This window comes from Lissotriton vulgaris, chromosome 4_1, assembly GCF_964263255.1.
Source record: "Lissotriton vulgaris chromosome 4_1, aLisVul1.2, whole genome shotgun sequence".
In the NCBI taxonomy this organism is placed as follows: domain Eukaryota; kingdom Metazoa; phylum Chordata; class Amphibia; order Caudata; family Salamandridae; genus Lissotriton; species Lissotriton vulgaris.
Window position 1 is genome coordinate 1,868,950,529 of NC_141691.1, and position 18,931 is coordinate 1,868,969,459.

The following is an 18,931-nucleotide window of genomic DNA, read 5'->3' on the forward strand; positions in this document are numbered from 1 at the left end:
ACGACATTCGAACTCTACTGGACAATGGAGACACAGTCGCCCTCATCCTCCTCGACCTCTCTGCAGCCTTCGACACAGTCTGCCACAGCACCCTTCTACAACGCCTCAGAAACATCGGAATACAAGGAAAAGCACTTGAATGGATCACCTCGTTCCTCACCGGAAGAACCCAGAGAGTCCGCCTCCCACCATTCAAGTCCGAGGCCACTGAAGTCATCTGTGGCGTACCACAAGGATCCTCACTCAGTCCCACCCTCTTCAACGTATACATGAGCCCCCTCGCGGCCATCGCCCGCCAACACAACCTCAACATCATCTCTTACGCGGATGACACTCAACTGATCCTTTCTCTCACCAATGACCCCAGCACCGCCAAAACTAACCTACACGAAGGAATGAAAGAAGTTGCCGAATGGATGAAACACAGCCGTCTGAAACTGAACTCAGATAAAACAGAAGTCCTCAGCTTAGGTACATCCCCCTCTGCATGGGACGACTCTTGGTGGCCGGAAGCCCTTGGAAAAGCACCCATCCCGACAGACCACGCACGGAACCTAGGCGTTATCCTGGATTCTTCACTTTCAATGAACAGACAAGTCAGCGCCGTCTCCTCATCCTGCTTCAACATTCTTCGCATGCTCAAAAAAACATTCCGCTGGATCCCCACCGAAACCAGAAAAACAGTCACCCATGCTCTGGTCACGAGCCGACTGGACTACGGAAACACCCTCTACGCAGGTACTACCGCTAAACTCCAGAAAAAACTCCAACGAATCCAAAACGCCTCAGCCAGGATCATATTGGACATCCTGCGTAACGAACACATCTCTGGTCACCTGAAAAACCTCCACTGGCTACCCGTCAAGAAGAGGATCACTTTCCGACTTCTGACCCACGCACACAAGGCACTCTACGAAATCGGACCAGAATGCCTCAACTCACGACTGTCCTTCTACACCCCCCCCGCCAACTACGATCCTCCAGCCAAGCCCTCGCCACTGTACCTCGCATCAACAAGTCCACCATGGGAGGTCGATCCTTCTCATACCTGGCGGCTAAAACATGGAACTCACTTCCCACTCACCTTCGCCTTACCCAGAACCACCTAGCATTCAGAAAGCAACTTAAAACGTGGATATTTGACAAGTAATCCTCCTCCCCTCCCTAAGCGCCTTGAGACCCTCCGGGTATGTAGTGCGCTATATACATTTTTGACTTGACTTGACTTGAATGGGAGCACCAGCAATCCCTGACTGGTTTCAGCCTAGTTCAGCCTCTTAAGTAAGTGCAAGTTGGACCCCTTGGCACAGCAGTCATTGGACCCACGTCATACCTGTTACACTTTGGGTATCACATTAAACCAACACAGGTTAATGGGTGCAATACTTGGGAAAGACTCTAAAGTCTCAACCACTAGATTTGCTTAGGCCAAACCAGGCTTACTAGTGTACAATGTATGTAATCCATACACAGGAGTTGAAATAGTAATAACCCCTACACCCGAGAGCCCTTCCCACAGACCACAACTCCATCACCCCTTGTACTCACATTGTTAATCTTTGCAGTGATGGTTTTATCTATTGAAACATAACAAGAAGGAAGGATTCTACTTCCTCCTCACTGTCCTGAATATGAACACACTCGCTTGGGGAACTCATGACAGGTGCGACACCAGTTTCTTTTGAGTCAAGACCAACCACAAGGTTTTTTATATGTAAGACACTCACTTAACCAGGTGTAGCCTGGGGCACTTATGGTGACTGGGTATATTTTTTGTGTTACTGATGTTAGTTCACTTCAATGCCAACCCCAAATTGCTTTTTTTAGATTGTTGCGTTTATTCAAAAACAAAATGCGTTACAATCATTTCATCATGAGCAACAAAATGTCACATTTAGGTCCATTGCAAGAGGAGCTCAGTAGGAATTCAAATTTGAACCAAAATTGTTTAGTAAAAATACAACAACAGTATAGCATTTAGCCATATAATATTCACAGGTCGTCAGATATTTCTCCTTCATTTTATAGAACAGAAGAAATAGGATGACAGTCACACTCCTTTCGTAACAATGGTTAACTATTAAATCCACGTTTCCAGTGTGTGGGTGCTATAGAGTATCACCTCCTGATCATGAGATGTAACAATTAAATGAGAGAATGAGTCCTTCACCACTGGAAGGGTAAACTCATGTAAGCACTCCTGTGCAAAAAGAATCGCTTTAGAAAGTTAACACTCCCTTAGTTATATTTCACTAGGGTTTATTCAACATCATATTACAATAGTGAAATGTCCATTCATTTGTATTAATTGTACATGTTCATTCTTCATTACAATGAAGTATTGAACATTTGTTTAATTCGCAGGAATATCAATAAAATCCTAGATGCATTTCGGGACCAGCCCTTCTTCAGGGGGTTCTCTCTGTAAACAATATATAGGATACATTTAATGGTCCTAGAACAGAATGCGCCAAAGTGAAGTACTCAACTAGGAGTTTCAAAATCAAACAGACCAGCCGAAAATGTTGGCCTCTGTTACAGGCAGAAAAGGATTTTAAAGGCATATTCGAACAGTTCCATATCTTTGCCTATCAACGTACGAAAACAACTACAACAACTTTTACAAAAGAAGAAGAACCCTTTAGATATTTAGTTGGAGGCAGCTAGACAAAGAAGTACAGATGAATGAGTTTCGAACCTGAGACCTGGCACACTCTGTCTTAACGCCAAGGTCATTCTGCCTGTGCACACCACTCTAAAGGTGGGAGCAGGCCTATCTTTTGGGAAAGGTATGCACTAATAAGAACATTGTATTTATTAGTACAGCAAAGCTCAACTTTGGGAAAGCGAAAACTATTGCAGCTGCTTTTAGCAGGGGCAGAGAGAGAAATTAGTTTCGATCATGGCTCAAAATGGCAGCTAAACATAAAATGGTGCAGCAAATGCTAACTTAAGAGGTACAATTCATAAACAGCACAGCTAAAACACTTTTATTCCAACAAACTGTCTTTGCAATCTACGCAGTCCATTACACCAGAACCACTCCAGTCTACTTAGGACCTCTGCACCTACGTCCACTAAGATGAGAGGGTTGTAGTTATTTGCAGTTTCTCCGTCACGTGACAAGTATATCTGCATGGAGGATTCAGCTCACATTGAAGTCTCACACTACACCTCACAGTCTCGCTGCACACCTGTGCCATCCTGAAAAGACAGAGGAAGTGTTATTTCCTCACAGATATGCTGTGCTTGGAGCCTAGAGTATAGCTAGAGGTCACGTGACATCAACATGCCAATGATTTTCATGAGTGCTTTGATCCTATAGATGTCCTGGAATCAGAGTTGTAAACAGCTGGAATACGTTTTCTTGCTATCAATTCAATAGATTTAAAAATGTTACACGCCAGCAAAGTGTACCTTTAAGAAACCATTTGTATAATTATTATTACTATTATTTATAGTCGTATACAGTGCAAAACTACCTAAAAAGGGTTTCCCAGTGTTAGGCATAGAAAGAGAGACCGGATTACCTGCTTAATACAGCCAAGCCTTCAAACCTTTGTGGAAAGAAAGCAGAGATGTGCAGCTTCTTAGGGATAGGGCAGTGGTTCCCAAACTTTTTTGACCTGCGGCTCCCTTGACCTATTGGCCATTGGCCGCGGCTCCCCATTATGTCACTTTTTTTCGGGTGAGGGATGTGAGCCCGGACTCAGAAGTACTTTCATTTTTTTCCATGAAAGTACTTGGAAAGAAGTCGATGAACATATTTTAATTATATTTGTAACAAAATAAAAATGAAAGCAGTCGTTTATAATAAACTTTAAGTGTTAAGTGACTGTAAGTGCATAGAAACATTCCTGCGTCTTCAGGTGTCTGTGTTAATCTCACTGGGCCTGTGCCGTGATCTTTATGACTCTAGTGCTTCTGTTCACCTCCTTTTCCCTCCATCTGTTTTGGGGCATCTCTCTGTTTGTACGTATGTGTTGGTATTTTTGGAGCAGAGACCTAGCTGGAGCACAACAGAGCTCTGAAGTGTGGACATACCCTCGTGCCTAAGATGTTTTGATTCAGCTCCATGTCCTTGAACATACTTAGGGGCCCATCACTCTTGTAAAGCCGCCTAAATGCTCCATTTTATCCCTAAAGATGCTTAGATGCACCACCATGGCCCATAAGAAAATGGTCAAAGGTACTCACTGTCTTTAATTTGAAATGGCTTGAATGCACGGCTACTCTGTCCCAGAAGGTGCTTTGATGCACATCCTAGCCTGAGTCCCTGAAGGTGCTCAAATGCACCCTTATCCTTGTAGTCAGAGGTACCCTTCCTCTCTGTGTCACTACCATCTGTGACAACCCCCCGCCCCCCTGTGCACTACTTCTACATTTGAGATATCCCCTTCCTGTATGCTCCATTCATATGCGAGACCATCTTTCCAATGGCTACTGGAAATGTGAGGAAAACAGCATATATCACACATCAGGGCATAAATATGATGCAGTTGAGTAATGCATAACACAGAGGAATTACCCAAAGCATAACCATATCTATATCACCATAAGTCCCCTGTATCTCAGAAATCACGAAACCATGCCATAAACGTACAAGTAGCAGCAACCTGCACTCCAAATATATGGTGCTGTGCACAACACAAAGGTGACAGGGACATCTGCACTCCTACCACAGTGAATGTGGCTCGCACAGGAAAATCTGCGAGGCGGGTCCTGGGGGCATTGGTCGGAGCTCCTCATGGTAAAGCACTTCAATAGTGAATGCGGGCCCATCCGTGCTTGCCGGTCACCACTGATAACTGCCGATAGTCACTGATGTTTTTCTCTCTGGCCACTCCTCACAGGGGAACAATGCTGCACTCCCTACGAGTTCAGCCGACGTTTGGAAGTTCAACTCTCCACATGTTTTCTTTCAACAGTGAGCAGCGCTCACCAAACGCTATACATGAGGAAATCAGTAGTGCTTACCTCGGTGGTTCCCAAACTGTGCCAGTGAGACTCTCTCTCCCTGCGTGCTCCTGCCCTCTGTGAGGTCCTTCCTATTTATGTATTTACTTAATGCGATTTTCTTTAGCGCGAACATTACCCGAAGGTGTCAGAGCGCTTTACAAAAGAACCAGTTGCGATACATAAAGACTTAGGATTACATGCGTTACATTAAAGATACAAACAGGAAACACAATTGCAAATGTAAAAGTTGTAAAGTCACACAGGGAAGAGATATAAATACATATATATATTTTGTAGTGCATATAACTTGCATCCTTGATAATAATTCAAATGTGTAAATACACACTGTCGTCCACACATGACATTTTACTTTCCCTGCCATAGGTGCACTTATTGTATATAAGACAACATGGTAACACCACTAGACCTCAGGGAGAAAAAGAGTGTCCAAATCATGTGACTGGTGTGTCATGGTACTGAATTAATTTATCTTTCAATGCGAGACTCATTCTTTCAAAACTACAATTAATTTAAAGCCTGGCTTCTGTCTCGTCAGGTCCTACTGATTCTGACTATAATGGACTGCTTTTTCGGCAATTCTCTTTAGATTAATTCCCCTTCTAGTTGGTCCATTTTTTTGTTCCTTTGCACAATTAGACACTCAGCAATTGTCTGCCCCGACCTAAACTGCAATAGTCTGTTTGGGGAAATCCTTTAACCTTCCATCCTAATTAGACTACTTTCCTCCATTACATCAGTGAAAGAATGTAAGCTCTGCTGCTTCCTTAACCTTGTTTCACATCAGGAAGGTGACCCATGAATAAACCATGGACGAGCCGTATTTTACATTTTCCTACATATGATTCTGGGGCCACGTTTACTTCGAGCCCCTTATGTTCATTTCTCTGACAACGAGCACTTTCTGACTTAAAATTTTTTTCTGAAATATTGCTAAATATATGTATTTGGTATGTAGCGGTTGTTTTTTTTGGGACTATTTTGTGGCTGACTTTATGGGTAACACCATGAATGAAACATTGGCCTTAAAGCCCGTCACCTCAGTGCGAATGCTGTTGCTTCTTTTATAGGCTGCCACCACTTGTGATAAAAACACACTTCAGTGTGAAGCTGCCAACGGTGAGAACGTCTCCCTGTGTTCTTCTGCTGTTCGGCCTCTCTGGTGCTCAAGTTCTATTATCAGAGGGCTGGGGAGGGTGAGTGGTGCAGTGTAAGCATGCTGGGAGGCAGCCACCGTAGAGCTGCAGTAATTGTGTGTGAATGGGACACGGTGCTGTGCTTTTCACACTCATTCATGTCGCATTAGTGCCTGCTGGGAGGCGGGCGCACCAGAGCTGTGTGTGCTGCCTTTTACACTTTCCCAAGCTGTGCGTGGCGCCCCTGGCTACTTCTAACGGCGCACCAGGGCGCCGCGGCGCACAGTTTGGGAACCACCGGGATAGGGGAAGGGAGTTCTGCAGTCTTTGCCTCAATATTGTGAAAGAACATCCTCCCCTCCAGGCCAAGTGAAACCGAGGCACAGTGCAAAAGGCCAGTTTCGAAGATCTCAAAGTGCGTGCAGGGATATAGGATACCACCAAGTCCTGAATATATCATGGAGCTATCCTACCTTTGGCCTTAGACATAGAGCATAGAGCCTTAAATTGAATAGTTTTAGTGACTGTAAGCAAATGAAGCTCAAGACTGAAGCGTGCTTTGGGAGCCAGAACATCAGTCTAGCAGCTGAATGGTCTAGACCATTTGTAGACGCCAAATGGTCGCCTGATCTATTCCCAAATACAAGATGTTACCTTAGTCCAATCTAGATAAGATTAGGGCTTGAATCACAGTCCTTCTGGCTGGCTGGGGTATCATCCAGATGATCTTTTTCACCCAGTTAAGCCCAGCAAAACAGGTGGCGGTAACCGTAGTCCGCTGAGGCTTCATAGATAGATTCTCGTCTAGAGCAAAGCCTACATTCTGAACCTTAGGGGACAGGTTAGGGAGCACTCCTAGAGATACTATTTGTAGCCGGTCATTCAAATAGCAGCATTGTAAAGTTAGTTGTGAACTAACATGATCACACAACTAAATTGATCTTTTATCTTGCAAACATGCCTTACTAATTTAATAAAACCGAAGCTGCAATGTGAAGTATGATCAGATCAGTGTTGTTTACCATGTTTATCAACGGCCATAACTATTTTGATTGTTATTAATATAATTGTTTTAAGTGTCTTGAACGCACAAAGCATGCTTTCACTTTCTGTTGGTGTGCCACAGTGTATATCTCTTGAGGTACATATTTGGATAGTTCTGTTTGGTATACGTGTGACTTACATCATTAGTGGGAAATGCTGGCGTACGAAACAAATGATTGAATCAAATCACCTTTAGAAAAATATTGACCTCCAGCTTTTAAAAAGTAAAGAGATTCCTGACAGATTTTAGGTGATGTGGAATGGTTGTTTTGTTCAAAACAAAAATCACGGACGTTACAGACCCCCGAGCACTGTTGGTACATTCCCATATCAACTGGACACCAGCACAGTCATTGGGCTATTACTGTGAAACAATCCCTCAGGTTGTGTTTCTCAGATCAAGCACTTTGCACAACTAAGAAAGTTAGAAAGATAAGCAACAGAGGGCATCATCAGCGAATTAATGTATGAAAACTAATCTAGGCTTTTTGCCTTTGTATTCCTGCTTTGCTCCTTTCTACCTAATTTATGCAACAAACCATCAACTAATCCAGATTTGAAGTGCTGGAATAATGTGAAAAAATGCTACTCAACAGCAGAATTTTTAAATCAAGCAAGATGATACTTAGGTACAATATTTGCATGTGGCTCCCAATTGCATCAATTGCTTTGACATCTATGGTTGTGATTTCAGATTCATCTGAGCCACTGATTTCATTTGAGACCCCTGTCTATCAAGAACCGGCACCTGACCATATCTACGTTGACGTGGAGACCGCTCTGGCACAAGATTCGACGCGTGCTCCGTCACCAACTCCAACGACGCAAGCTTCATCTCCAGCCCCAACTCGTACATCATCGCCAACTCCAACTCAAACCTCTTCACCAGTTCCAGTGCCCGACCCTGTTCCAGGGAAGGCTGCTAAGTCTGCAACTGCAACCACAACTCCAGGAACTGGAAAAGAAGCAGATCAAAAGGTTTGCTATTTCTATAGACGTTTCAGTGATGGATTGCAGCAGATATAGCCACCCTTGGCCTGTGGAGATGCAATGTTCAATAAGTTCAGTGTTTAGTAGCAATTTTAAGACTCTTCTTTTTTACCTAAAATAGAAGCATATAAACGCAAACTATATCTAATATTCCAGTCCTTATCGATAACAGTTGTGCAGATGTGCATTACTGTGCTTATGCATTTTTCTATGATACTGTAAACTGAGCAATCATTTGCAGTAAAATAATTTACTCATGAACAATATATATTTAATTTCTAAGTATGGTTGTTATGTTATGCAGATTTGTGCAGCTCACTATTACCCAAGAGGGTACCCTGGTTCTAAGTAAAACTGTGTCAGTGGGATTATTGATTAATTGGAGGAGAAACTGATCGCAGTGGAACATCATCCCTGACTGCTAACCATACTTATGCAGCTCACCGCAGGGTGTCTAAATGACTCTTTTGATTTTGGATGTGACCCATGAACAATACATAAGACTACAGATACTAACAGGCCTTCAGAATGGGTTGTCTCTTCGCTGCAAACTGCACCCCTGTTAAACTGATTGCTCGCATTTAAGTGTTTATGAGGGGCACACATTTGCGCCCACTTTCTCTGTGCACACTTTGGAACGGGGATAACTTGTTTACAGCCCATGCTATTTATTCACTTCTCCAAGGTGTGCAAATAGCATATTTACATTATTTGCTGCCCGATTTACAACAGATTTTACCTCAGGAAATAAAGCAAGAAAAAAAACCTGGTGTCAGAAAGTGGGTTCATAATTTGCCAAGGAAGTACCTTCACCAACTTAATAAACACTCCCTAGTTGCACGAAAACATGGTGCTTAGAGAATCTCAGCCCAACCCATGGCAGCTCTAGCACAGGCACCTCCATACAGAAAAGGGTGCTAAGTTCAAGCAGCACCAACACAAATTAAGAAAACAACACAATAAAATTACCAAACCAGCTTAGAAAAATAGAGAACAATTAAAAACGTTGAAATGCACCAAAATAATCAGAATAAAATAAGGAGAACCATAGATATGATTTTTAAACGTTTGTAGGCAAGGAAGTGCCTTCAAAAAGTACATTGTCAGTGTGCAATGGTGCAATTTCTGTGCTATTTTACGATGGCGTTACTGGACAGATTGGGGAATCCAATGTTATAGTGCCACTTTAAGGATACTGAACACACAGTGTTGAAAATACTCTAATATCAACAAAAAGAGGGTCTAGGAAAAAAGTGAACAATCCAGGATGACCGCACAGAAAAGATTACTTTATAAAACCCAGGCTGAAGCCCCCACCTCACTCTATACCTTTGAAAATGTTTGACTTTGATCAAGGAGGTGGAGCCAAGGGACACCTCTATAATTTATCTCGAAGGAGAGCAGGGTGTTGGATGAATTGCGCAACAATATCGGTCTGGTTAGAAAGTCTACAGACAAGGGCAGAACAGTTGCCAAACCAATACTATGTACAAATATAAAAGTCTTAGGCTACACCACTAATTACTGGCAAGGCAATCATGACCCCACTACTAACCTTCTGATACAAATTATGTCAATGGCAGAAGTGGCAAAATGGCCAATAAGGCCAAAACGCTTTACTTCTTCACATTAACAAAACTGCACAAATCTACATGTCCACCATCTGGGAGTCCAATAATTAAAGGAACAGGTCCAGTATTTGAACCATTATCAAACTTTTGTGACTGGTTCCTGAGACCACTAGTCAGGTTTTTGCCCTCTTTTTCGGCAGGATACCAAATATGTCCTTAATTTGATCAAGGATCCTCCATTTCATCCTAAAATAAACATTTCATGGGGTTGGAGTCTCTACACAGGTATACGACAGGAAGAGACACTTTTAGTAATTAAGGGCCAGATGTATCAAGGCTTTTGCGACTCGCAAAGGCTGAAATTCGCAGAATTTCACCCTTTGCGACTCGCAAACTGCCGTTTTGCGATTTTTGGTATGTAAGAAAAAATCGCAATTTAAGGAATCGCAATTATTTGCGATTCCTTATTTTGCCATAGCATTTAAGGAATCGCAAATTTTGCGATTCCTTAAATGATATGTATGACACACTTTTGGTTTGCGAATTTGTGTTAAAAAATCGCAATTTACCATCAACTTGTAGTTGGTGGTAATGTGCGATTTCTTTTAAAAATGCCCTAATTGGCATTTGTAAGGGTGGCATGTGACACTCATACATGCCCATCGGGCATGTATGTGTGCCACATGCACACACATGTAGATTTGAGGGGTGCAGCAGGGTGTCTTTGAGACACCCCTGCACCCTTGAAATAATTCTCAAATTGCGATTAGCAAATTGCGAATTCGCAATTTGAGAATTATTGCACTATTATTCCTATGGGCCTCCTGGCCCATAGGAATGCATTGAAAATTATTCTTTATTTGCGAATTCGCAAAATGCGAAATCGCAAATAAAGAATAATAAGGAATCGCAAAAAATTTGCGATTTTGTACATACATACCGTTTTGCTAATTCTAAATAGCGATTCGCAAAAAATCGCTATTTAGGATTCGCAAAACGGTATCTTGATACATCTGGCCCTAAGAGTGTCCTTCTTAATAGTACTTGGGACTTTGTGATGGCTTGTGCTAAGCTAACACTAGCGCAGTAGCGGCCCGTGGAGGGAGTGCTGCGAGCGGTGAGGCGGGCGGGGGAGGCGCACGGTGGTGGGTAGTAAACTTCGGTATACGGCCGAACAGAGGTAAGTAGACAAATAAATTAATAAAACACATTTCTTTGGGCGTGCTGCATTGCCAAATGCTATTTGGCAATGCACTAATGAGGAATCATTTTAATTTGAAGGCACAATCTATCAACAAATTCAGATGACATCTATAGGTACCACGTTTGCCCTGACCTTAGAATCATGTACATCCATCATTTTGAAACTATAATTGTCAATTCAGATGAGAATACTTTCAAAACAAACATGCAACTTTGGCACAGGTAAATAGGTGATATTTTATATAATTTGGACAGACCAAAAAGATCAAGCCTTGAAAATTGTCCAGTGCCTGAATGCCCAAAACTATTACCTTAAATATGCCCACACTGTTGGCCTTCTTAGATTTAAACGTCTTTCACAAAGAAGGCAGCTAGGCTACTGATGTCTACTACAAGCCCATTGACTAAAATTGTCTTTTAAGATTTGCCAGTTTTCACCCCCCTGCCTTAAGGGAGAATTTATTGCTCTGCCAATTCTTTAGGCTGAGATGTAATTGCTTGGATATGGTACATTTTGACCACTAGGCAGATGCACTTTCTAGAAAACTCACAGCTTGACAGTGTCTCCATAGAACTGCCAACAGTGCTAAGAAAAGCACATGCAATAATAACTGTGAGGTTCTAATAGAAACCCACATTCACAGTGCAAGTTTGGCATGTGTCTTATGCACAGTTAGCTTGTGTCACTATATACTCCCCACTATCAAATAGTGTGAAAAAACTCATCAACAAGCCCTGGCATATTCTGAGCCCCAATTCAGTAATTCTAGAAAATGTATTATTTTCCTTTAAAAGGGACACTTCATGACATGTTGGTACACAGCAAACCATCTAAGTCTCCTCCTCCAAGAGTTATAGCAACACTCTTGGGTGACCCACCAGTGACCGGTCATTTTCCTTGTGGCATATGCGGCATGTATCAATTCATGAAAGCAATGAAGTGGATTTGGATTTAAACATCCCATGGCAACTCAATAAACACATAAACTGCAACACAGGCAATATCAAATGCAAAGTCACCTGGCTACGTTGGCTTTGATATATCAGGATAATAATAACTGGGAAGGTACGTTTAAGAATATAAGAACATAGAAGCAACAGCTGATGTCAAAAGAAGACGGCACATATGACAATCCATTAACTAGAGAAAGGTCAATGTAAAAAGGAGATTCTATGGGTGGTTTGGGTACAATTTGACAGATGTTGTCCACCATGGCTCATTATTCCAACATGTGTTGCTGAAGGAGCAGGTGTTGGAATGGTGAGCCATGGTTGACTACATCTTTCAAGTTTTCCAAATCATTTTCCAAGGGAGTTTATACACCCACTTGTATCACTGAAGACATACTTTGTTCACACCTTAGTTGACTCTAAGACTATATACTTACATTGCTAGCCCTTCTCAGTCATGTTGTTCTTTTGTGCAAGTAGTTTACTTTTCATTTAGCCTTTTTATATACATTTTATATGAACCACAATGTTTATAGGCAGATTACACCTAACATGATGTCCAATAACACCATTATGATTAGCCTATGTTCTGTTGTGGTGCAGGCACCTCCCTTACATATGCACATGATAGATATCAGTCTATGCGTATATGCCAGTTGATCTTGCAATAGGCAGGTAGGATTGGGCACGGAAGCCTGACTTTCAATGCTGGATGTTGGTTGGCTTTCATACTAACCTGCATTGGGCACATAAGGCCTGACATTTGTGCAAAATGCTAAACTGCTTCATATCAACGCCTAGACACATGCCTCAATATTTACACATGAGCAGAATGTGTTAAGAAAGTAAATACCAGACAGTTAATAAGTAGTGTGTATGATCATTGGTTTATTCAGGGCCGGTTCAGGTTTCTTTGTGTGGCTGGCCCACTGAGGGGAAATTCAAAATGGCTTTGAATGATTATTTTGTCAAACACACATCTTCACGCCAAATTGCTGTCAAAGATGTTGAGTGTTGAGTGGCTGTGCTTACTTGCATGGTATGCCGTCAGTGCAAGTGAAGTCTTGCGCATCACTCCATATGATCTGCGTCATGCGCACCACTTGTGAAAGAGGTAGGTAGTAAATGCTTAAAAGAAAACAAGCTGAATCGTGAGATTCACTGTTTGGAGAGTGAGAAGCTATCAGTATAAGTGCCATAAATGGTGCTACCACTCGAAGAAGAAAAGGATATGTTTGTAGTAAATGAATAATAGATTTTTTAACAGACACATTGACATATTGTATTAGAAAGAATCAACTCTTTCCTCTTTTCCTCATTACTCTGTGTCTACACAGGGGTACTGTAACTATCCATCCATATGATCACCACCCCAATTTGTATGCTGTAAGAAAACAGTTACTTCTGTCACAAAAGTGCTATAGTTGCCTGTTCAACATTTTGCAGTGGCATACGAGTGCAGCATGGGGTGTAATAAGGGATCATTTTTAATCAACATAATGAATGCACACTAATGGAGAAAGCTCAAAGCTACAAGAGAAATGGTTGCTATTATGAACCTGATATCTCGATTAAATTGCCTGTCATATTTCATAAACATTTAGCTCTTACTTTGAATATTTGTGCACTGTTCACACAATCAGCACCTTACACCTCATTGTTTTCATCAACACAGTAAGGACAGCTTTACTAGGGATCTGTGGATCCAGGTGAAGGTTCTAGATCCTATAGTTTGTAACCCATTTTGGCTGAAACACGTTGACAGTGGATTTTGGGAACAATTATGATCCCAAAACATCCCCTTTTCACATTTTGTATCTTACCAGAGCCAGCCTAATTAAAGTACAGCTGATCTAACTCCAGGTAATTTATTTTCCAATCATAAGACCCATTTTCCTGTTATCCAATCCTCTGCTGAAAAGATCTCTGCAATGAGCACCTAATATTAGGAGCCCATCCGGGTAGGTTGTCAGGGATGCTGCTGAGATGGGACAAAACTGACAAACAGGAAGAGTATGACTTTTGCCAGGCTCAGGTAATTCTAGAAGAGGGGGGCTAGTAAATACAAGACAATACCTAAAAATTGGAATGGAGTAAGACAAGACAGCCGTGAACTGGAACAGGATGGAATATCCGGGACTAGGACATGGAATTACATTGCGTAATGCCTGCTAAAACCAAACTATTCAGACAAGACATATATTAAACAATAAACAATAAGAAGGAAAGTCACAAAGGAATAAATGATAGTTTGTATGCCCCTTCGAAAGTAATCTCTTTATATGAGGAAAGATCATACAAAAGGCAAGGATCAGCTACTCTTACAGAATCTAGGAAGACACCAAGCAGGGTGAGTCTTTGTGCAAGAGGTAACACACCTCAGATTCAAACTCACACCTTTTGTAATAATAAGCAAGGTATCAACATAACCTCAAAAGGGACAAGAAACACTGAAAGCTGCATCTGTACTCAGTGAAAAGCAGGACCAGATTCTAAGATCAGGAACAGGACTGCATTGGAAGTCTGCAGAAATGGTAATACTGAAATCCAAGAATGGGAAGCTACACAACAGAAACAGGGACAAATCTGGAACAAAATACACAGGGTAAGGCACAAGACTCCAAGACTAAGAATTTGCACACCAACAAGAGTAGGGCAGGGAGCGGGCAGGCAGGACAAAAACACTGGTAAAAAAGAGGGACGGGGTAGGCAGCAACAACCACACAGTAATAGGAAAGACAGTAAACTAGCAGGGAGTAGGGTGTCAGCAGGGGCGGCTGGTGACATTTGAAAGTGGTGAGGCGTAAACTAATTTGCATATTGCACCGCAGCGAGCGAGCCCGAACCACCTTGCATCCATCCATACATCATTCATGCATCCACCCATCCATCCATCCACCCACCCACCCACCCATCCTGCATCCATACATCATTCATTCATGCATCCACCCATCCATCCATCCATCATGCATCCACCCATCATGCATGCATCCATGCATCCATCCATCCATCCATCATTCATGCATCCACCCATCCATCCACCCACCAATCCTGCATCCATACATCATCCATTCATGCATCCACCCATCCATCCATCAACCCACCCATCCATCCTGCACCCATCATTCATGCATCCATCCACCCATCATGCATGCATCCATCCATGCACCCATCCACCCATCCATCCACCAATCATTAATGCACCCACCCTGCATCCACCCTGCATCCATCCATCATTCATGTATTTTTATGACCATATAACTTGCACACAGCTTGTCAGTGTTCAATACCAGTCTCGAACCTTGTACTCCAGCACCAATGATACATGATTAATATTAATTGTTTTTAAAACATGTATTTATTCGACACCAAACATCATTTTCATTTGTTTTTTAAAACATCTATTTATTTAACACCAAAGTCATGTATAAATGTCTATGGCTCCATAAGAGGCTCGAACTTGGTTTCACAGCACCAAAGTCGGCTGCACTAACCGTCAGACCACATCCTCTTCCCTTTGGTGTGGCTCTGCAGTTTTGATGGTACATATTCACACCAAAGTCATGTATACATTTTTACAACTTCACACCAAAATCGGAACATATATATTGAGCCCAAAGTCATGTATACATTTCTACATCTTTACACCAAAATGGGAATCCCCGCTTTCTCCCATGTGAGCTCATTTTGTAATGCACTGATAGTCACTGAAGAGTGCAGGGTCTGATGCTGCTTGGGAGGCAGAAGCGAACCCCCCTCCCCCTCCCCCTCCCCACACACACAGTGTGACATTTGTACTTAATGTATGTTACGGTAGCGGATGGCGCGAAGTCACACAGTGATTGGCCTGCACGCAGCGCCAGGATTGGCTAGGAGGGCACCATGACTGCTCGCCCAGTCGCCCTTTAGAACCCCGGGGGCTGCGGACCGCCCCCTGGTCCTCTCTCTAAGGGGGACTTCAGCAGGGAAACTATCTGCGCATGCTCGGGCTAGTTTCTGCCCAAACATTCACTTGCGCAGTACTGCTGCAGCTGAGTTGACTGTCACTCAAGCTGCAGCAGGCCCAGCCCCCCCTGCGCACTCTGGAAAAGTCTGGTGTCTCCCACGATCATTCTATATTTTTATTTTTATTTCATTGACGACGTGACGGCGCGGTGGGCCCAGGGGGCTTAGTGGGGCTACGCCCTTACGCCCCAATGGACGCACCGTGCCTGGGTGTCAGAAATAAAAGGAAACAAAGGTACAAAGAATCGAAGATCAAGCCTGGAGTCAGAGCTGCAAGACAGCATCAGAATAAGTGGGGCCCCAGAGTTGCCCCAGTGTTGCAAGCCCCTGCACACTGAGGTCATAGGGGATTAAAAAATTCAGGGGAGGAGGTCAGGTGCGGGTAGGGAGACAAGTGTGAGTCAACAACAGAGTTCTGGGGATCAGGGAACCACCATTGAGGGGAAGGCCCCAATGGAATACAGAACAGGGAAAACTATGTAAGCCATCAGGCACAAGGGATGGATTATTAAATTGAGTTGTGATTTTGACAAGGCGAGGAAGCAAGTCTGAATGAGTCAGTATTACCATGGGAGCCAGTGGCAAATGCTGGACCAAGTTTGACCTCCAGGACATGATTGGACAAGATGTGGCACATAAAAGACGTCATATACCACACTCCAAGATGATTGTAATGTAGAAACCAGGATTGGAATATAATGTGATGCAAGAAGTGCGGTGTGCTGGAGAGTGTCCTGATATGATCAGGTCTAAAAGCAAAGGTCTCACATGGCCTATGTGAGCACCACCTAGTGTTCAAATGACGAAATCCTGACAGAGTTACTGACTTGTCTGGGTGAGGAGGAAACCCAATGATGAAGCATGCCACTTTATTGGATGAGGGTTTTAGCATCCTATAAATAGGCATAGCCACTGTTAATATGACCCCTTTTCTCCTCTTGCCAAATCAATCAATCAATCAATCAAAGCATTTATATAGCGCACTACTCACCCAGAGGGTCTCAAGGCGCTAGGGGAGGGGGGTCCGCTACTGCTCGAACAGCCAGGTCTTGAGTTGCTTCCTGAAGGCGAGGTGGTCCTGGGTCAGGCGGAGGTGGGTCGGGAGGGAGTTCCAAGTCTTGGCGGCGAGGTAGGAGAAGGACCGTCCCCCTGTGGTGGTTCTTCGGATGCGGGGGACGGCGGCAAGGGCGTGGCCGGTCGATCGAAGCTGGTGTTTGGGAGCGTAGAAGTTGAGGTGGCTGTTGAGGTATCCTGGGCCTTGGTTGTGTAGGGCTTTGTGTGCGTGGGTGAGGAGACGGAAGGTGATTCTCTTGTTGACCGGGAGCCAGTGCAGGTCTCTCAAGTGTCCGGAGATGTGGCTGCGGCGGGGGATGTCGAGGATGAGTCTTGCTGAAGCGTTCTGGATCCGCTGGAGTCTCTTCTGGAGCTTGGCGGTGGTTCCGTCGTAGAGGGCGTTGCCGTAGTCCAGTCGGCTGGTGACCAGGGCCTGGGTGACCGTCTTCCTGGTCTCGGTGGGGATCCACCGGAAGATCTTACGTAGCATGCGCAGGATGTTGAAGCACGACGAGGAGACGGCGTTGACTTGTCTGGTCATGGAGAGGGAGGAGTCCAGGATGAAGCCCAGGTTGCGTGCGTGGTCTGTTGGTTTGGGTGCGTTGCCTAGGGCGGGGGGCCACCAGGAGCCGTCCCAGGCGGAGGGTGAAGATCCCAGGATGAGGACTTCCGTCTTGTCCGAGTTCAGTTTCAGGCGGCTGTTCTTCATCCATTCGGCTACCTCTTTCATCCCTTCGTGTAGGTTGGCTCTGGCGGTGGCGGGGTCGTTGATGAGGGAGAGGATCAGCTGGGTGTCGTCGGCGTAGGAGATGATGTTGAGGTTGTGCTGGCGTGCGATGTCTGCGAGGGGGCTCATGTAGACGTTGAAGAGGGTTGGACTGAGCGAAGAGCCTTGAGGGACGCCGCAGATTACTTCGGTGGCTTCTGATCTGAACGGCGGGAGGCGGACTCTCTGTGTCCTTCCGGCGAGGAAGGAGATGATCCACTCCAGTGCCTTCTCCTGGATTCCGACGTTGCTGAGGCGCTGCACTAGTGTGCGGTGGCAGACCGTGTCGAAGGCCGCGGAGAGGTCTAGGAGGATGAGGGCTGCTGTTTCTCCGTTGTCAAGCAGGGTTCGGATGTCATCGGTGGCTGCGATCAGGGCGGTCTCGGTGCTGTGGTTGGCCCGGAAGCCAGACTGCGAGAGGTCGAGGGATCCGTTCGTCTCGAGGAAGGCGGCCAGCTGCTTGATGACGGTCTTCTCGATTACTTTAGCAGGGAACGGGAGCAACGAGATGGGGCGGTAGTTCTTGAGGTCGGTGGGGTCGGCTGATGGCTTTTTAAGTAGAGCGCTGAGTTCGGCGTGCTTCCAGCTCTCCGGAAAGGTGGCGGTGTCGAAGGAGGTGTTGATGATGTCCCGCAGGTGGGGTGCGATGACAGCGTCGGCCTTGTTGAAGACGTGGTGAGGGCAGGGGTCGGTCGGAGATCCGGAGTGGATGGAGTTCATCGTGCGGACGGTGTCTTCGGTGCTGATCGGGGTCCAGGCGCGGAGGGTGGTCGTGGGGGGCGGTGGTTCGGTCGTGGCGTGCGTCGGTTGTATGCTGAAGCTGTTGTGTATGTCCGCGATCTTCTTGTGGAAGTAGGAGGCGAGGGAGTTGCAGAGGTCTTGCGACGGGGTGATGTCGTTGTTTCCGGCATTGGGGTTGGAGAGCTCTTTAACGATGTTGAAGAGTTCTTTGCTGTTGTGTGCGTTGTTGTCCAGTCGTTCCTTGAATGCAGTTTTCTTGGTGGCGTGGATCAGTTGGTGGTGTATTCGGGTGGCGAGCTTGAGGGCAGTCATGTTGTCCGGTGTTGGGTCTCTGCGCCAGGCTCTCTCGAGGGCTCAGCAGTTCTTCTTGGAGCTCTTGAGTTCGTTGGTGAACCATGGGGCTTTCTTGCTACCGGGTCTGCTAGGCGGGGTCCTCAGGGGGGCGAGGTTTTCCGCGCAGTCGCTGATCCACTTTGTGAGGTTGGTGGCCGCTT

General features: G+C 44.7%; 1 protein-coding gene across 1 annotated transcript in view; it reads left to right on the plus strand.

Annotated features, from left to right (window-relative positions):
* FER1L6 (fer-1 like family member 6) overlaps positions 1–18,931 on the plus strand; it is a 755,805-nt gene that overhangs the window by 548,499 nt on the left and 188,375 nt on the right. The window contains exon 26 of the mRNA XM_086966191.1: positions 7,852–8,135. Coding sequence (XP_086822317.1) covers positions 7,852–8,135 — 284 coding nt within the window. The remainder of the gene's footprint in view (positions 1–7,851; positions 8,136–18,931) is intronic.